The sequence below is a fragment of the Miscanthus floridulus genome, chromosome 18 (assembly GCF_019320115.1).
Source record: "Miscanthus floridulus cultivar M001 chromosome 18, ASM1932011v1, whole genome shotgun sequence".
Lineage (NCBI taxonomy): Eukaryota > Viridiplantae > Streptophyta > Magnoliopsida > Poales > Poaceae > Miscanthus > Miscanthus floridulus.
This window is the reverse complement of record NC_089597.1, coordinates 34,025,401-34,040,271: the sequence shown is the minus strand read 5'-3', so window position 1 is coordinate 34,040,271 and position 14,871 is coordinate 34,025,401. Positions and strand designations below refer to the sequence as shown.

Sequence of the window (14,871 nt, the reverse complement as noted above, 5' to 3'; positions counted from 1 at the left end):
ACATGTTCACCTCACACTTGTAGGCATTATGTGAGAGCATGTTTTAACAAAAATCTATATGCAAAGCTATTTTGTCAAATAATTTACCAAAACAGCTTTAGCTTCACTGAGAAAGCTGTTTGTAAAGCTAAAACCCTAAAAAACAGCTTTACTAGTGAAGGAGGTGTGACAAATGGGGCCTAAGTGCTTTACTGTATTATTTTGAGAGAATGTATAACTCATCTAAACACCCTCTTAGTCTAATTATTATTGCTAGTTTTTTTTAAATAAGTACGTATGATTACTAATAACTTGAAGTCTTGAAAACAAGGCCTTGTTTAGATTGGGGTTAGGAATCAGTATTTGACACTGTAACACTTTCGTTTGTATTTGACAATTATTGTTCAATCATGGCCTAACTAGGCTCAAAAGATTCGTCTCGTAATTTATAATCAAACTGTGTAATTAGTTATTTTTTATCTACATTTAATACTCCATACATGTGTTCAAAGATTTGATGTGATAGAGAGAGAATGAAAAAACTTATAATCTAAACGAGGCCCAAAACGCAAAGTTGCCTCAGACAACGGCACTTTAAAATTGGATGTGGTGGCGAGGAGCTCAGCTGGGCTGTAGTAGTTGTACCAGTTACTGTTAGAGCCACTCAGGAGACATTTGATCTGGCCTGCAAATGACTAGGGCCACCCACTCCACTGACCACAATGGTGCCTGGTGCGCGATGTGAGCGATCCCTGATTTTGCTTCCCATTTCCACCCGCCGAAAGTCAGAGCGTGAAACCCGGCCCTAGGCTGCGAGGCGACAAACGCCACGACTGAGATTTTTTAACACTTTTTTTGAACTAATTTTAAATTTAACACTACTTATTTTTTATTTTCAAAACTAACACTCTTGACCACGCCTATTGTCATGGCGTGACGAAACGTCTGTGCCGCGCCATGCATGGTGGCGTGACGAGAGTATGACGTGCGAAGACCGAGAGCGCTGACCGGTGACGTGGCAGAGCCTGCCACGCCACAGATCAGGGCACGGCAGAGCCGCACCAAGATCGGTGACGCGGCAGAGCCAGGTACGCCCGCCCGCTTCTGCCGGCTACCGCACCTACATGTACGGCGAGCTTAGGACCTGACATGAAAAGCGACCGGTGCCAGTTAAGTCTTAAACAGTGAGTGCACGGTGTGTCAGACCTGTCCAGTGCCAGTAGTAGTACCCACACTTTCTGTCTTTAACTCTAACTCGCGTGCTCTCTCCTCTCGCTGTCGTTATGGATGGATGGTGTGACGTTAAATAACGGAAACAGCACGGATGTCACCTCCAGACTGTCTAGCTAATCTAATCCCCTAGCAAAAGCATCACATGATGACAGAAGTAGCTAGCATCGCACTAGCTCAGCACTACATCTACACTAGTACGTCTACCACTAGTAACTTAACTCATTTTTTATTTAGTAATACACCAATTTATCTTAGCATCGCACTAGCTAGTGCTAGCTCAGCACTACATCTACACTAGTATGTCTACACTAGTACGTCTACCACTAGCATCGCACTAGCTCAGCACTACATCTACACTCGCACTAGCTCAAGCTCGACAACGGCAAGACGTTCCAGCACAACACGTGCTAGGAGGACATCTGCCACGCCATTCTAGAGGCGCACCACATGATATATATCGTCGGCTGGTCGGTGTACGATAAGGTGCGGCTTGTGCGCGAACCATCGCCGTCGCGGCCATTGCCCAAGGGTGGCGATCTTACGCTTGGCGAGCTGCTCAAGTTCAAGTCGCATGAGGGTGTCAGAGTGTGCCTGCTTGCGTGGGATGATAAGACTTCGCATGACAAGTTCTTCATCAAGACGGTGAGGTTCCATAATCTTGTTTTCTTTTACCTCCCAGTTTATGTGATGTCGAGTTGTCAGTAGTCGACTTAATAATGGCAAGGAATCTGTGGATGCTGGTCCATGTATATATGAGTTTACTGTGGCATAGTGGACTTGAGTCAACCTATACATTGGGCCAAGTTCAAAACGTTAATCACAAAGAATTGCCAGTTTCAAGTTGGTAACAGAATGTGAAAACACTCTGTTCAATCCATGGACCCCGTTCTCAATTTGCCTTAAACCATGACCATGCATCTTAGACAAATGCAAATTTAATATGTGCTTTCTGAATCTATTGAAACATGTTGTTCCTTCCTTTTGCAAATATTTCCTTGTGGTAGTATCTGTAAGAAACCTTCTTGTGCTTTTGCAGGGTGGAGTTATGGCAACTCATGATGAAGAAACTCTTGGAAGTTTTTCAAACATTCCTCAGTCATCTGTGTTGTCTCCTCCATATGCTAGCAATAAGCTGAGCATTTTCAAACAGCAGGCAAGTTTTGGGCAGGAATTTATGGTTCACTTTCTTTGTATGGGTTACATCTACGGCTCGTTTGGATAGGGATAGGAATAGGGATAAGAAATGGGATATAGAAAATTATATCCTAATCATCCATTCTTTATGTCTCATTTAATCCTAGCCGTTCATCCATTTCTCTTTCCCTATCCCACCCTCTATATCCCTGTATCCCAACGCCACCAACGGATATCATTATGAAACTTACGTTGGAGATACATTTTCCCTTAGTGAACTCATATATTGCAAAAAATAGTACTGACTAATATGAATGTACAGATTAGTGGCTGATCCAGAGTCAGCCGGTGGGGGTCGGGGGTTCTGCATTGTCTGCGTGGGGGTAGTGGGGTTCGGCCCCCATGCTGGATCCGCCTGATGACCACCGAATTTTTGCCACTCATTGCAACACTTTTCAGCTATCTAAAGTTGCACTTCTTTTTGTTGCCACTACTTAGCTGTGTTTGCGATCAAGGTGGGTCAGCACTGGATGACCACCAAATTCGCCACCAGACCACCCTTTGTTCCCAGCGGCGGATCTATGATTTTTTCATGGGGTATGCCGCGCTAAAATTTCCATATATGATTCGGTAAAATCCATTTAGTAATTTAGTAATTCAGTGAACACTCGTTAAATTTGCCCTGCAACTCGGAATTTAAGTACAAAATAACAAAATAAGTCTTAAATTTGACAAAGAAGTTCCAATAGAAAAAGTTCAAATACCATGCTAATAGTTGGAAATATGTATTAAAAACATAGACACCAAATAAATTTACAACAATTGAACTAATTTTGAGGATAAATTGGTGTATTACCAAATAAAAAATAGGTTAGGTTACTAGTGGTAGACGTACTAGTGTAGATGTAGTGCAGAGCTAGTGCGATGCTAACTACTCCTGTCATCATGTGATGCTTTTGCTAGGGGATTAGATTAGCCAGGCAGTCTGGAGGTGACATCCGTGCTGTTTCCATTATTTAACGTCAGATCATCCATCCATAACGACAACGAGAGGAGAGAGAGCACGCGAGCTAAGTCAGAGACAGAAAGTGTGGGTACTACTACTGGCACTGGACATGTCTAGCGCACCGTACACCCACTGTTTGGGACTTAACTGGCACCGATCGCTTTTCATGTTAGGTTCTGAGCTCGCCGTACATGCAGACGCGGCAGCCGGCAGAAGCGGGTGGGCGTACCTAGCTCTGCCGCGCCCTGATCTGTGGCGCGGCAGGCCCTGCCACGTCACCGGTCAGCGCCCCCGGTCTTCGCCACGTCATCCTCCCACCGCGCCACCATGTATGGCGCGACACAGGCGTTTCGCCGCGCTATGGCAATAGGCGCGACAAAAAATATTAGTTTTGAAAATAAAAAAATAAACAGTGATTTAAAATTAGTTTTAAAAAAGTGTTAAAAATAAAAAAAATTCACGACCGACGACCGGGACGCGTGCCGGTCCGCCGGACGAGAGCTGGCCTGCGTGTGATCACGAGACGAGGCCCCCCTTATCGTCCTCCAGTCCTTTCGGCTTTTACAGCCTGGTCGCTTGGTCGTACAACCTGCGTGGGCCTGCGCCCTGGGCTTTCTCTCTCGCTCAAACTTCGAAAAACGGTCACCGCCCCGTCCCGGTACGTCGGCACCTGTGCACCTGCACGGCCGCACGACGCCGTCACACGGCCGCACTACCCCGTCACAAATAATCGGTCACACCCGTCCCGGTCGCAGTTCCGCCGCACTTCCCCGCTTGCCGCTCAGCCGCCGCCGTCAGACGACCCCGAACCCAGGTTACCAGGCCCGCCGCCGCGCGCGGGGGCGTACGTGCTATGGACCCGTCCACGGCCAAGGCGGCCGCGCCGCCCAATAATGCGGACCACGTCCTCCTCATCCCGCCCGACCACCCGCCGCCGCCAACGCCGCCGCACCCGAGCAATAACCAGCAGCCGAACCCACCGCCGGCGGAGACACAGACATCCAAACTCTCGCAGAACCCCGACAAGCATCCGACCTCCAGTCCCTCGCGCCCGCCGCTGCCCCCCGCGGCGCTCCTCCGCCGCCGCTCCTCCATCGCCAAGCCCAAGTCGCGCTTCGTCGAGCCGCCCACCCCGACGCACCCGGACTCCGCCGACCCCTGCCCGGTCCACCCCGCCGCCGCCGCCGCCTCGCTGACCGCCACCCCGACCCATCGCTCCGCCGCGGGCGTCTCCACCCCGCACACCCCCGCCGAGGCCGACGACGACGAGGACCTCTTCCGCAACAAGGAAGGCTCCCGCGCGCCAGCGTCCGCGGCGCGCTGCCGCCGCCGGGCCCGCCTCGGCCTCGAGCTCTGCGTGCTCGTCCTCTTCCTCGGCCTGCTCGTCGTCAGCCTCGTCGTGCCGCCCCTGCAGGGCCGCGTCCTGTGGGGGCCGGAGATCTGGAAGTGGTGCGTCTTGGTCATCGCCGTCTTCTCCGGCCACCTCCTCAGCCAGTGGCTCGTCAGGCTGCTCGTCTTCGTCGTCGAGCGCAACTTCCTGCTGCGCACCAAGGTGCTCTACTTCGTCTTCGGGCTCAAGAAGAGCTTCCAGGTCTGCCTCTGGTTCGCGCTCGTGCTCATCGCCTGGTCCCAGCTCTTCGACAGCGACGTCGGCCGCTCCCATAAGACCGCCAGGATCCTCAACTACGTCTCCAGGTCCCTCGCCTCCATGCTCATCGGCTCCGTCATTTGGCTCGTCAAGACCTTCCTCATGAAGGTGGTGGCGTCCACGTTCCACCGGAAGACCTTCTTCGATCGGATCCAAGAGAGCGTGTTCCATCAGTACGTGCTGCAGACGCTGTCGGGCCCGCCGTTGATGGAGCTGGCGGAGAATGTGGGGCGGGAGGGTAGTGGCCTTGGGCGGGTCAGCATCAGCAGGGCCAAGGACAAGCAGGAGAAAGGCGTGCCGGAGGTGATCGATGTTGTCAAGCTCAGGATGATGAGTCAGGAGAAGGTCTCAGCATGGACGATGAGAGGGCTCATCACAGCAATCCGAAGCTCTAGGCTGTCAACCATTTCTAATACTATCGAGAGCTTTGATGATGTAGATGGCATGGAACAGAAGGATAAAGAGATAAATAGTGAATGGGAGGCCAAGGTCGCGGCATATGCCATATTCAAGAATGTCGCAAGGCCCGGCTATAAGTGAGGACGACTTTAACTTTCCAGTAGCCATTTCTTGTCTACATATGCATGGCTTAACATGCTCAATTCTTTTCAATTTTGACATAGGCACATTGAAGAGGTGGATCTGCTGAAATTTTTCACCAAGGAGGAGGTGGACCTGGTGATTCCAATGTTTGAGGGAGCATCAGAGACCGGAAAGATAAAAAAGTCTGCTCTAAAGAATTGGGTGGTAATGGAAAAAAAAAATGAATGCATTTACTATCTCTGTTTTCCTTCTGTTTCAGAATTCATAGGAACATATTATTGGTTGGCCCATGTCTCGTGTCTTGAATTTTAATTTGGTGTGCCGATGCAGTCGTAACTGTGGGTATTGAGCCTTGTTATGCATATTTTGAGGATTATATGATTTCTGCGTAATTGTCATCTGCCTTTTTTACTTCTGCATTTAGAAGTCATTCCATTTTCTAGTTCTTGCAAATCATTTGATTCCTTGAAACAGGTAACAATACACGATACATGCTAATGAAAATTTAGCAATATATGTTTTGTTTTGTAAATTTTGATGTAGTCATTGGAAATCATTTGGCTTGTATTGGAAGACGTCTGTTTGCTTTCCTGATCTTGTTTTACTACCAGGTGAAAGCATACCTCGATCGCAAATCACTAGCACATTCTCTGAATGACACAAAGACCGCAGTTATGCAACTTCACAACCTCATCAGTGTTATAGTCATCATTATAATCATCATTGTTACGCTACTGTTGATGGGCATCGCGACAACCAAGATCCTTGTTGTCATCTCGTCCCAGCTTCTGGTTGTGGTATTCATATTTGGGAATGCATGCAAGACTGTATTTGAGGCCCTTATATTTGTATTCATCATGCATCCATTTGATGTTGGTGACCGCTGTGTTATCGACGGAACACAGGTAACTTCTAGATCACCCTTTCTGGTACCTGTTTCCATTGATTTCCCATGTTCTGTTGCTGACATGAATGTACTCTGATGATAGATGACTGTCGAGGAAATGAATATATTAACCACTGTTTTGTTGAAGAATGACAACGAAAAGATATATTATCCGAATTCTGTGTTGTCCACAAAGCCAATCAGCAACTTTTACCGAAGCCCTAACATGTATGACACGATTGATTTTGCAATTGATGTTTCAACTTCAGTTGAGAGCATTGGAGCTTTGAGGTCCAAAATTAAAGGGTAATTCTCAAACTTGACCTGAATTCATATTTAACTTCAGATTTGTAAATTTATTGAAAGAAACTATGTCAGCCAGTTTAGGCAGCTTGTACTTTATTTATTAAAAAAGGAATAAGATTACAGGGGGCAAGGAAACCCTTGTAGAATTTTTACAAAGAGGGGAGTGGGGGAGAGAGAATACAATTCAAATTTGTCCACAAAAGAGGAAATTGGAGAAGGAGAGGGAGAGGGAGAGGGAGAGGGAGACTGAATAACATTACAACGATGTGAGGTAGCCGAAGCTGCAGATGACACCAGCAACGAATAGGTTACCTTAGTATAATCACATGTTTATGAAGAATTCACATTATCAATTGTCATTGGTTCCTTTTACTCTCAGGTACTTGGAGAGCAAACCAACACATTGGCACCCTGTCCACACAGTAAACCTGAAGGACATCTTGGATGTGAACAAGATCAACATGTCTCTGTGTGTCCAGCACACCATGAACTTTCAAAATATCCGGGAGAAGAACATCAGGAGGTCTGAGCTCGTTATGGAGTTGAAGAAAATATTCGAGGAGATGTCCATCCGGTACCACCTTCTACCCCAGAAAGTTGAACTCGCCTATGTCAGTCCGAACCCACTGCCCATGGCTGTTTCTGATACAAGATAGAAGATGGGTGAAGACTTGAAGTGTTATACTAACAACTTGATGATCAGTTTCATGGGATCTGACAACAGATGGCTAGTTGTGCAGTCTGTTCTGAAGTTCTTAAAACTCTGCATAGTAGATATTAGCTCGTATAATAATTTTTCAGATAATGGATTTGTAAGCGGTGATGGTACTGATGCTCAGTGCTTTGCGATTGGCTAGTACACCATTTGGTTATCTAGACCGTTTGGTGCATCACAATCGAAACTGTTAGGAAATAGTCACCAACCACAAAATGCTCTTAGGCTGGGAGATTGAAGTGGGCCTTACAATGTGGGATGCTGAAGGAATTGTAGACTGCTCAAGCAGCACTGCAGCAGTGGGAGAAGCACTGTCAATTCGGTCAACAGTTTATTTGGGCCACAGTGCAGGGAATATGAACAATCATCATGGACAGTGCAAATGTTTTCATGTTACATTTGCCATTGAGAGTTCGTCATGTGGACTGCTCTTAGGCTTCTACGGGATGGTGACATGCGACAAGAACTGACATTATCTGAACACTTGCTGTCTTGCACCATGGTTTTCGACTTCTTGCTGTGTCTGGGTGCAGGAGAATGGAATGAATTTTCTAGATAATGCAAAATGTTCCGGGCTCTGCAGCTTGCGAGTACGGACAGTCTCTCGAAGATGGAACAATTACTAGAGCTACCAAGATTGGCATGGATTGTTTTTTTTAAAGATAAATAGAAACATCCGGCTTCCTGAAAAAGAATAGGGATCATATCACATTTTACAACTTAACACCATGAAAAAATCAATCGAAGTTTACAAACAGATGACTCAACCCAATTCTAGCATTAAAACGGTCGTTCAGAGGACGCAAAGAGCCTCTTCACAGCGGTATCTAGCTTATCAGTTCGCTGGTTGGTTTTAGCCAGGTTTATTCAATTAGCCAACAGTATTTTTCTCTTATAATAAATCAGTACCAACCAGCCTAGAAACCAACCAGCGAACACGCCGTATGACAATTCTCAATCACAAGCGCCAAAGGTTCCTCACACGGTTAAATCTAGATTCAAAAGGATCTACTAATCAAAGAACACAAAAGTATAAACACTGAAAAAAATACGCAAGCCAGCTAAAGAGACGATGTTTTTTTAATGAGGTTCAGTTCCTCCGTGTAAAACATCAGATGTAACGGAAGAGTAATGCTAGGGCAACTCCAAGACACTCGATTAAGCCTTCCGTGTACGGAAATGCTACGTGCAAGGTGTCCGTCCGTTTGGACGCCCATTCAGGGGCCTATATACCAGCCCAATAGATCTCTGCTTAGCATCCGCTCGTTTTTTAATTATGGTATCCACGTCCGCATCTTCCGTTGCACCAGTTGGATAAGGAAAGGAGAAGGAGACGAGAGACATGTCCTGCTGTGCTTCACGTGTCGACAGTCACCCCGCCTGCTCATGCTCCGTCGGTCGCCCCGCTGCTCCTGCTCTACGGCCCACTCTGCCGTCGCCTGTCACTCCGCGCTGCTCCACCGCGCCGCCCCGCTGCTTCCTGCTATTTCTTCTGCTCTGCGACCCGCTTAGCCTGACAACGCGGGCACCGTCGTGCGCCCACATGTGGTGACCGCTCCCTCAGCTGCTAGCTAGCCACTGAGGCCGCTGTGCAAGGAGAAGCGTCGGGCCCGGGCACGGAAGCCCTCCGGCCTTGCCTCCTGCTACGGCTGCGGCGCCCCCGGTGCAGACGACGAAGGAGGCCGCATCGAGATACGATGCATGTTGCAAGAGTACATTTCAAATGTTTCAGATGTTTTAGAGGTATATTGTAGTTGTTTCATAAGGATATTGCAAAAGTAGATCGGAATGTTGCATATGTTGCAATGGGCTATACATGCACGTTTCAAGTGTATTGTTGGGGACCAATACTAGGGTACCCTAAGAGGAGGGGCTAATGGTCATTATACGTTAATCCATCCAGGCAGTCAAGTGTGCGACTACGGCTCCAACCGATACCAAGGCTGCGGGCTCCGCCTCGCCCGACCTCTAAGGGCGGGCTCCGCCTCGCCCGACGTCTAAGAGCGGGCTTCGCCTCGCCCGACCCCCGAGGGCGGGCTCCGTCTCGCCCCACGTCTAAGGGCTGGTTCCACCTCGCCCGATGTCTGAGGGCTGGCTCCGCCTCGCCCGACGTCTGTAGGCTGGCTCTGCCTCGCTCAACGTCTGAGAGCTGGCTCCGCCTCGCCCGATGTCTGAGGGCTATCTCTACCTCACCCGATCCCTCGGGCATGGCTTCTAACAGAAGCTCACATCGCCGCCAACCACCACGGGCCAGAAAGTACAACCCAAGGTCAAACTTCTGGCATCGTGCAGGGAGCGGTCACGTCTCAACACGACCCGTCCCTATGACATGTCATTCTAGGGGACTCACATCGCCCACAGTGACGGACGCATGGTCACTGTGTTGCCTACTCCCTGTATGGTCACTGATCAGCACGCTGGGTCGCCGCGCCGCCCGCCAAGGTGGGATGGGACGTCACGACCCGCTGACAACGCCAGGGCATGGCATCATCAGGCGGATAGGCGCCCGACGTGGGGTTGTCCTTGTCACCACCGGCCATGTCAGCGGGCCCCACACAAAGGAAAAGAAAGGCCCAATGACCCTAAAGGACTTCCTTTCCCTCTCGTTCTTCTCTTTTCTTCCGTTGTAACCCGTGCTTTCTCTTGGCCTATAAAAGGGAAAGCAGGGCGTCCCATTAAGGGGCATCGCATCGCACAAGAACTCGTCGTACCACATCAGATCATATCAGAACCACTAGCATCTAACCTCGAACACACAGCCGAGCAGCGACAAAGCTCTGGGCACCAATTCGTTCTTTCCATCAGAGACTTGGGACCTATCCCTCTCTCTTCTATTTATAACCCCTACTATGAACTTTTCAGTGCTAGTAACACGAGCAGCAGCAACGAACTGGATGTAGGGACATTCTGTCCGATCCAGTATAAACCTCGTGTCCTCTTAGCACACCATCCAAGCCAGACGCGCAATAATACAAATTTACTCGTTGGTGTTTACTCAAAACACCGACAGTTGGTGCACTAGGTAGGGGCCTTTTGCGCGTCTCAACATCAACACCAGGCCTCGGATGGCTAGTCACAACATCACCTGGGTCCCGGGCGCACACGTGCGCTTCGAGGACCTGGACTTCATCATCATTCAGCCTCTCCACTCCGCCGGCCTCGACGCAATCGCCGAGGCGCTTGAGGAGCTACGGTTGCACGCACCCGAGGCCCACACCCCCGGGAGCAACCAGCTCATTGGCTTCGACTACGGAAGGCTAGAGCATCAGCTCAGCTCCTTCTTGGGACCCCGACCGTCATGGGAGGACCTACGCCACCTCACCTTCTCGTTCGCCAATGTCATGGCATGGCTCGCCGAGGGAGAGCCCCTCCCCCCAAAATACCTCATCCGGAGTGCTCCGATAGTGCTCCTATTCAGTCTCTGCAATGCTGTAGAGACTATTGGCCACATTATGGCGTCACACATGCCTCCATCCCCTGCAAATGATGAGTTCATGGGGGTGACCGAATATGTCATAGAGTCTTTCCATGACCTCCTTGCAGAGGAGTCAGAGTCACCTTTCGGCTCTGACTCTAGCAAGGGAAGCCATCACCCCTCTCATGAATGCTTCATGGCAGGTACCTCCGAAGGACACGTCGAAAAGCATCCATGAAGAGGAGGTTACCCTGATGAACGACCTCGACGATGAGGTCGAGGGTGATGTAGGGTCCCCACCCTGCCTGCGGGTGGAGTTGCTCAAGGCCTGACACCGAGAGCTCAAGGAGGCATGACTCCAGCTCGAGCAGGAACACACGGAGCTCGATCATGGGATCGGGTGCCACGGAGACGGTGGGCGCGCACGCGCCATGGCCCGTGACATGAACTGGAGGATCATCGAGGACGATGAAGCCCTCCCACACTTCGCCCGGGCGAGCCAGAACATCACTGCTACAGTGGCCTTGCTCTGTGGGCTTTTAGGGGCCACGACGCCCAATGAGCGTCGGGCCCATCACGAGATTCACATGCTGCTCGAGCACGCAGCGGCACAGCAAGCCAAGAGCTCGCTGTCTCGATGACGTGAGCTCGACATCAACCAACGCACGCCCTTAGAGCAACCTGACAAGGACGCATCAGTCCACTAGGCACCACAAAGTGGTAGGCCACACATCATGGTTCCGATGAATGAGCGCCTCGGCCGCAACCGTGACGCGTGCGAACCCTCGACGCCCATAGGCGTACCCACGGTGATGTGGGGGAGGGGGCCAGCCGTGGCTACCACCCACGATGTGGCGGACGCTACGACAGCGGCGAGGACCGAAGCTTGAGCCCCGACCTACTGGGACCTTAGGCCTTTAGGTGACACATCCTCAATGCCACCTTCCCGCCAAGGTACCGATCACCAACCAACATCCCGAAATACTCTGGGGAAACAAACCTCAGACTATGGTGTTCCTGGCTGACTCGGCACGGACATGGTTGGAACACCTTTCGCCCAACAGAATCCAAAGTTGGGTGGACCTAAAAGAGATATTCATGGGGAACTTCTAGGGCATGTACAAGCATCCTGGGAACCCATCAGATCTCAAGAACTACCGGCAGAAGGCCAGAGAGACCCTTTGTGGGTACATCCGGCGCTTCTCCCGACAATGCAATGAGCTGCCTAACATCGCCAACGTCGATGTTATAGGAGCTTTCCTGTCCAGGACCACCTGTGAGTCTCTAGTTCACAAGCTAGGATGTAAGGTTCCACAAACCACCAAGGAACTCCTTGACATCACCACCAGCCACGCCTTAGGCGAGGAAGCGGTCGGAGCGATCTTTGACCGCCTCAAAGGCAAGGCAAAGCGGGATGAGGATGCCAAGGAGGGTGCCTCCAACCATCCCATAAAAAAGTAGAACAAGCAGCGGCACAAGGGCTTGCTCATAGTCGCCGCCGACCACAAAAGGGGTCAGAAGCCCACGGAGGGTACTCTAAACCACTTTGAGAAGCTGCTCGAGGGGCCATGCCTGAACCATGCCTTCCTCGTCAAGCATCTGTACAAGGACTGTGGTCTCATGAAGCGGTTCTTGTCCAGAGGCTCCAACAAGGGAGAGCATGGGAAGGATCCCGACCCGACCATGGACAACGCCAAGGGAAAGGACGACGACTTTCCAATGCCAGATGGCTGCCTCATGATCTTCGGAGGGTCAGCAGCCTATGACTCCAAGCATCGTTAGAAGCTCGCACACCGTGAGGTCTATATGGCCGAGCCGATCGCGCCTACTTTCCTCCGGTGGTTAGAGTCCGCCATAACCTTTGATCGAATCGACCACCTGGACAGTGTCCCATAGCCGGGGAGATATCCACTCATGGTCGACCCAATCATCGGCATGAAGCGGCTCTTCAAGGTATTGATGGATGGAGGCAGTGACCTCAACATCATGTACGCCGAGACGCTCGATGCCATGGGCATCGACCGATCGCACATCCAACCCCCCGGAGCACCTTTCCATAGCATCATACCTAGAAAGCAGGTCGTGCCACTTGGGCAGATCAATTTGCCCATCACCTTTTGAGATCCACCCAATTATAGGATAGAGACCCTCACCTTAGAGGTGGTGGGGTTCCATGGAACCTACCACGCCATCCTAGGATGTCCATGCTACGCGAAGTTCATGGCCATCCCCAACTACACCTACCTAAAGCTGAAGATGCCGGGCCCAAGCGGGGTCATCACCGTTGGCACCTCTTTCCAACATGCCTACGAGTGCGAGGTCGAGTGTTGCGATCACACCATGGCAATCGTCGCCTCCAAGGAGCTTGCGACCATCAGGAAGGAGGTCGTCGAAGAAGCACCCGACCCCAAGCGGTCGACCATGTCTTTTGAGCCGGTGGAGGGCATTAAGGAGGTCCTTATAGACCCTAGCAGCTCCAGGAGCAAGGTGGTGCACATTGGCACTGCACTTTCCTCTAAATAGGAAAGCGGGCTCATCGACTTCCTCCACGCCAACAAAGACATCTTTTCGTGGAAGCCCTTGGACTTGTCAGGCATTCCGAGGGAAGTTGCCTAGCATACCTTGAAGATCAAACTAGGCTCCAAGCCGGTGAAACAGCGCCTACGTCGCTTCAACAAGGGGAAGCACAGTGCCATCGACGAGGAGATCGTGAAGCTTTTGGCGGCTAGTTTCATCAAGGAAGTACACCACCCAGAGTGGTTAGCCAATCCCGTTCTTGTATGAAAGAAGAGTGGGAAATGGAGGATGTGTGTTGACTACACGAGCCTCAACAAAGCATGTCTAAAGGATCCATTTTCTTTGCCACACATAGACCAAGTAGTCGACTCTACCTCAGGGTGTGGAACCTTTTGCTTCCTTTATGCGTACTCCGGGTACCATCAGAACACGATCAAAGAGTTCGACCAGCTATGATGTCTTTCATCACCTCGTTTGGATCGTTCTGCTATGTGATGATGTCGTTCAGTCTGAAGAATGCTAGGGCCACGTACCAGTGTTGTATGCTCAAGTGTTTCGGGGACCTCATCAGGTGGACCATTGAGGCCTACGTGGATGACATCATGGTCAAGTCCAAATGGGTTGACCAACTCGTAGCCGACCTAGAACAGACCTTCTCAAGACTTCAAGCAAATGACATTAAGCTCAACCCTGAGAAATATGTTTTTGGGGTCTTGAGGGGTATGTTGCTTGGTTTCATCATCTCCGAGCGTGGCATCATAGCCAACCCGAAGAAGATCATGGCCATCACAAGGATGGGTCCGATTTAGAACATAAAGGGGGTACAATGAGTTACTGGGTGCCTCGTCTCCCTCAGCCGCTTCATCTCGCACCTCGGTGAACGAGGTCTCCCCCTTTATCGACTTCTGAAGAGGTCGACCACTTCGAATGGACAACCAAGGCCTAGGAGGCACTCGACATGGTCAAGCAACTTCTGATGAAGGCCTCAATCCTAGTCCCTCTGATAGATGGAGAACTGCTTCTGCTCTACATTGCGGCCACCACGCAAGTGGTCAGTGCTGCCCTGGTAGTGGAGCGAGAGGAAGAGGGCCACGCCCTCAAAGTATAGCATCCCGTGTACTTCATTAGCGAGGTCTTGTCTGATTCCAAGACCTGGTACCCTCAAATCTAGAAACTCCTTTACGCCGTCCTCATTGCTAAGAGGAAGTTGTGCCACTACTTCGAGTCACATCCATTGACGGTCATGACGTCTTTCCCCCTCGGCGAGGTCATCCAAAACTAGGACGCCACGGGAAGAATTGCAAAGTGGGCTATGGCGCCGTTGCTCACTAGCATGATCAGAGTCCGTTCACTCGCACCCCAAGCTTCATGGCCTCAACAACGGAAAGGGTTGGAACGCACTAACCTTTTTATACGAAAAAGGGGAGAAAGGCTAAAAAGTTATTTGGCCATAATGAGATTTAAGAGCTTGTCCATTTATTACAAGTTT

General features: G+C 50.4%; 2 protein-coding genes across 2 annotated transcripts; both read left to right on the top strand.

Moving 5' to 3' along the window:
- The first annotated feature begins 3,791 nt into the window (after positions 1 to 3,791).
- LOC136521846 (mechanosensitive ion channel protein 10-like) lies at positions 3,792 to 8,058 on the top strand. The gene is made up of 5 exons (XM_066515609.1): positions 3,792 to 5,536; positions 5,624 to 5,747; positions 6,155 to 6,448; positions 6,533 to 6,735; positions 7,115 to 8,058. The coding sequence occupies exons 1-5, from the start codon at positions 4,206 to 4,208 to the stop codon at positions 7,389 to 7,391; spliced, it is 2,229 nt and encodes a 742-aa protein (XP_066371706.1). The 5' UTR covers positions 3,792 to 4,205; the 3' UTR covers positions 7,392 to 8,058.
- A 4,721-nt stretch (positions 8,059 to 12,779) lies between these two features.
- LOC136523635 (uncharacterized) lies at positions 12,780 to 13,388 on the top strand. Its single transcript, XM_066517255.1, has 2 exons — positions 12,780 to 12,853; positions 13,004 to 13,388. The coding sequence occupies exons 1-2, from the start codon at positions 12,780 to 12,782 to the stop codon at positions 13,386 to 13,388; spliced, it is 459 nt and encodes a 152-aa protein (XP_066373352.1).
- Positions 13,389 to 14,871: the final 1,483 nt, after the last annotated feature.

What these genes read in the sequence shown, in the direction of transcription:
- LOC136521846 (XM_066515609.1), top strand. Translation starts at nt 4,206, where the DNA reads ATGGACCCGTCCACGGCCAAGGCGGCCGCGCCGCCCAATAATGCGGAC. An exon ending in CTGCTCTAAAGAATTGGGTG is followed by an intron (nt 5,748 to 6,154) that starts GTAATGGAAAAA and finishes TTTTACTACCAG; the next exon opens with GTGAAAGCATACCTCGATCG. An exon ending in TTGAGGTCCAAAATTAAAGG is followed by an intron (nt 6,736 to 7,114) that starts GTAATTCTCAAA and finishes TTTTACTCTCAG; the next exon opens with GTACTTGGAGAGCAAACCAA.
- LOC136523635 (XM_066517255.1), top strand. Translation starts at nt 12,780, where the DNA reads ATGGTCGACCCAATCATCGGCATGAAGCGGCTCTTCAAGGTATTGATG. An exon ending in GGCAGTGACCTCAACATCAT is followed by an intron (nt 12,854 to 13,003) that starts GTACGCCGAGAC and finishes ACCCAATTATAG; the next exon opens with GATAGAGACCCTCACCTTAG.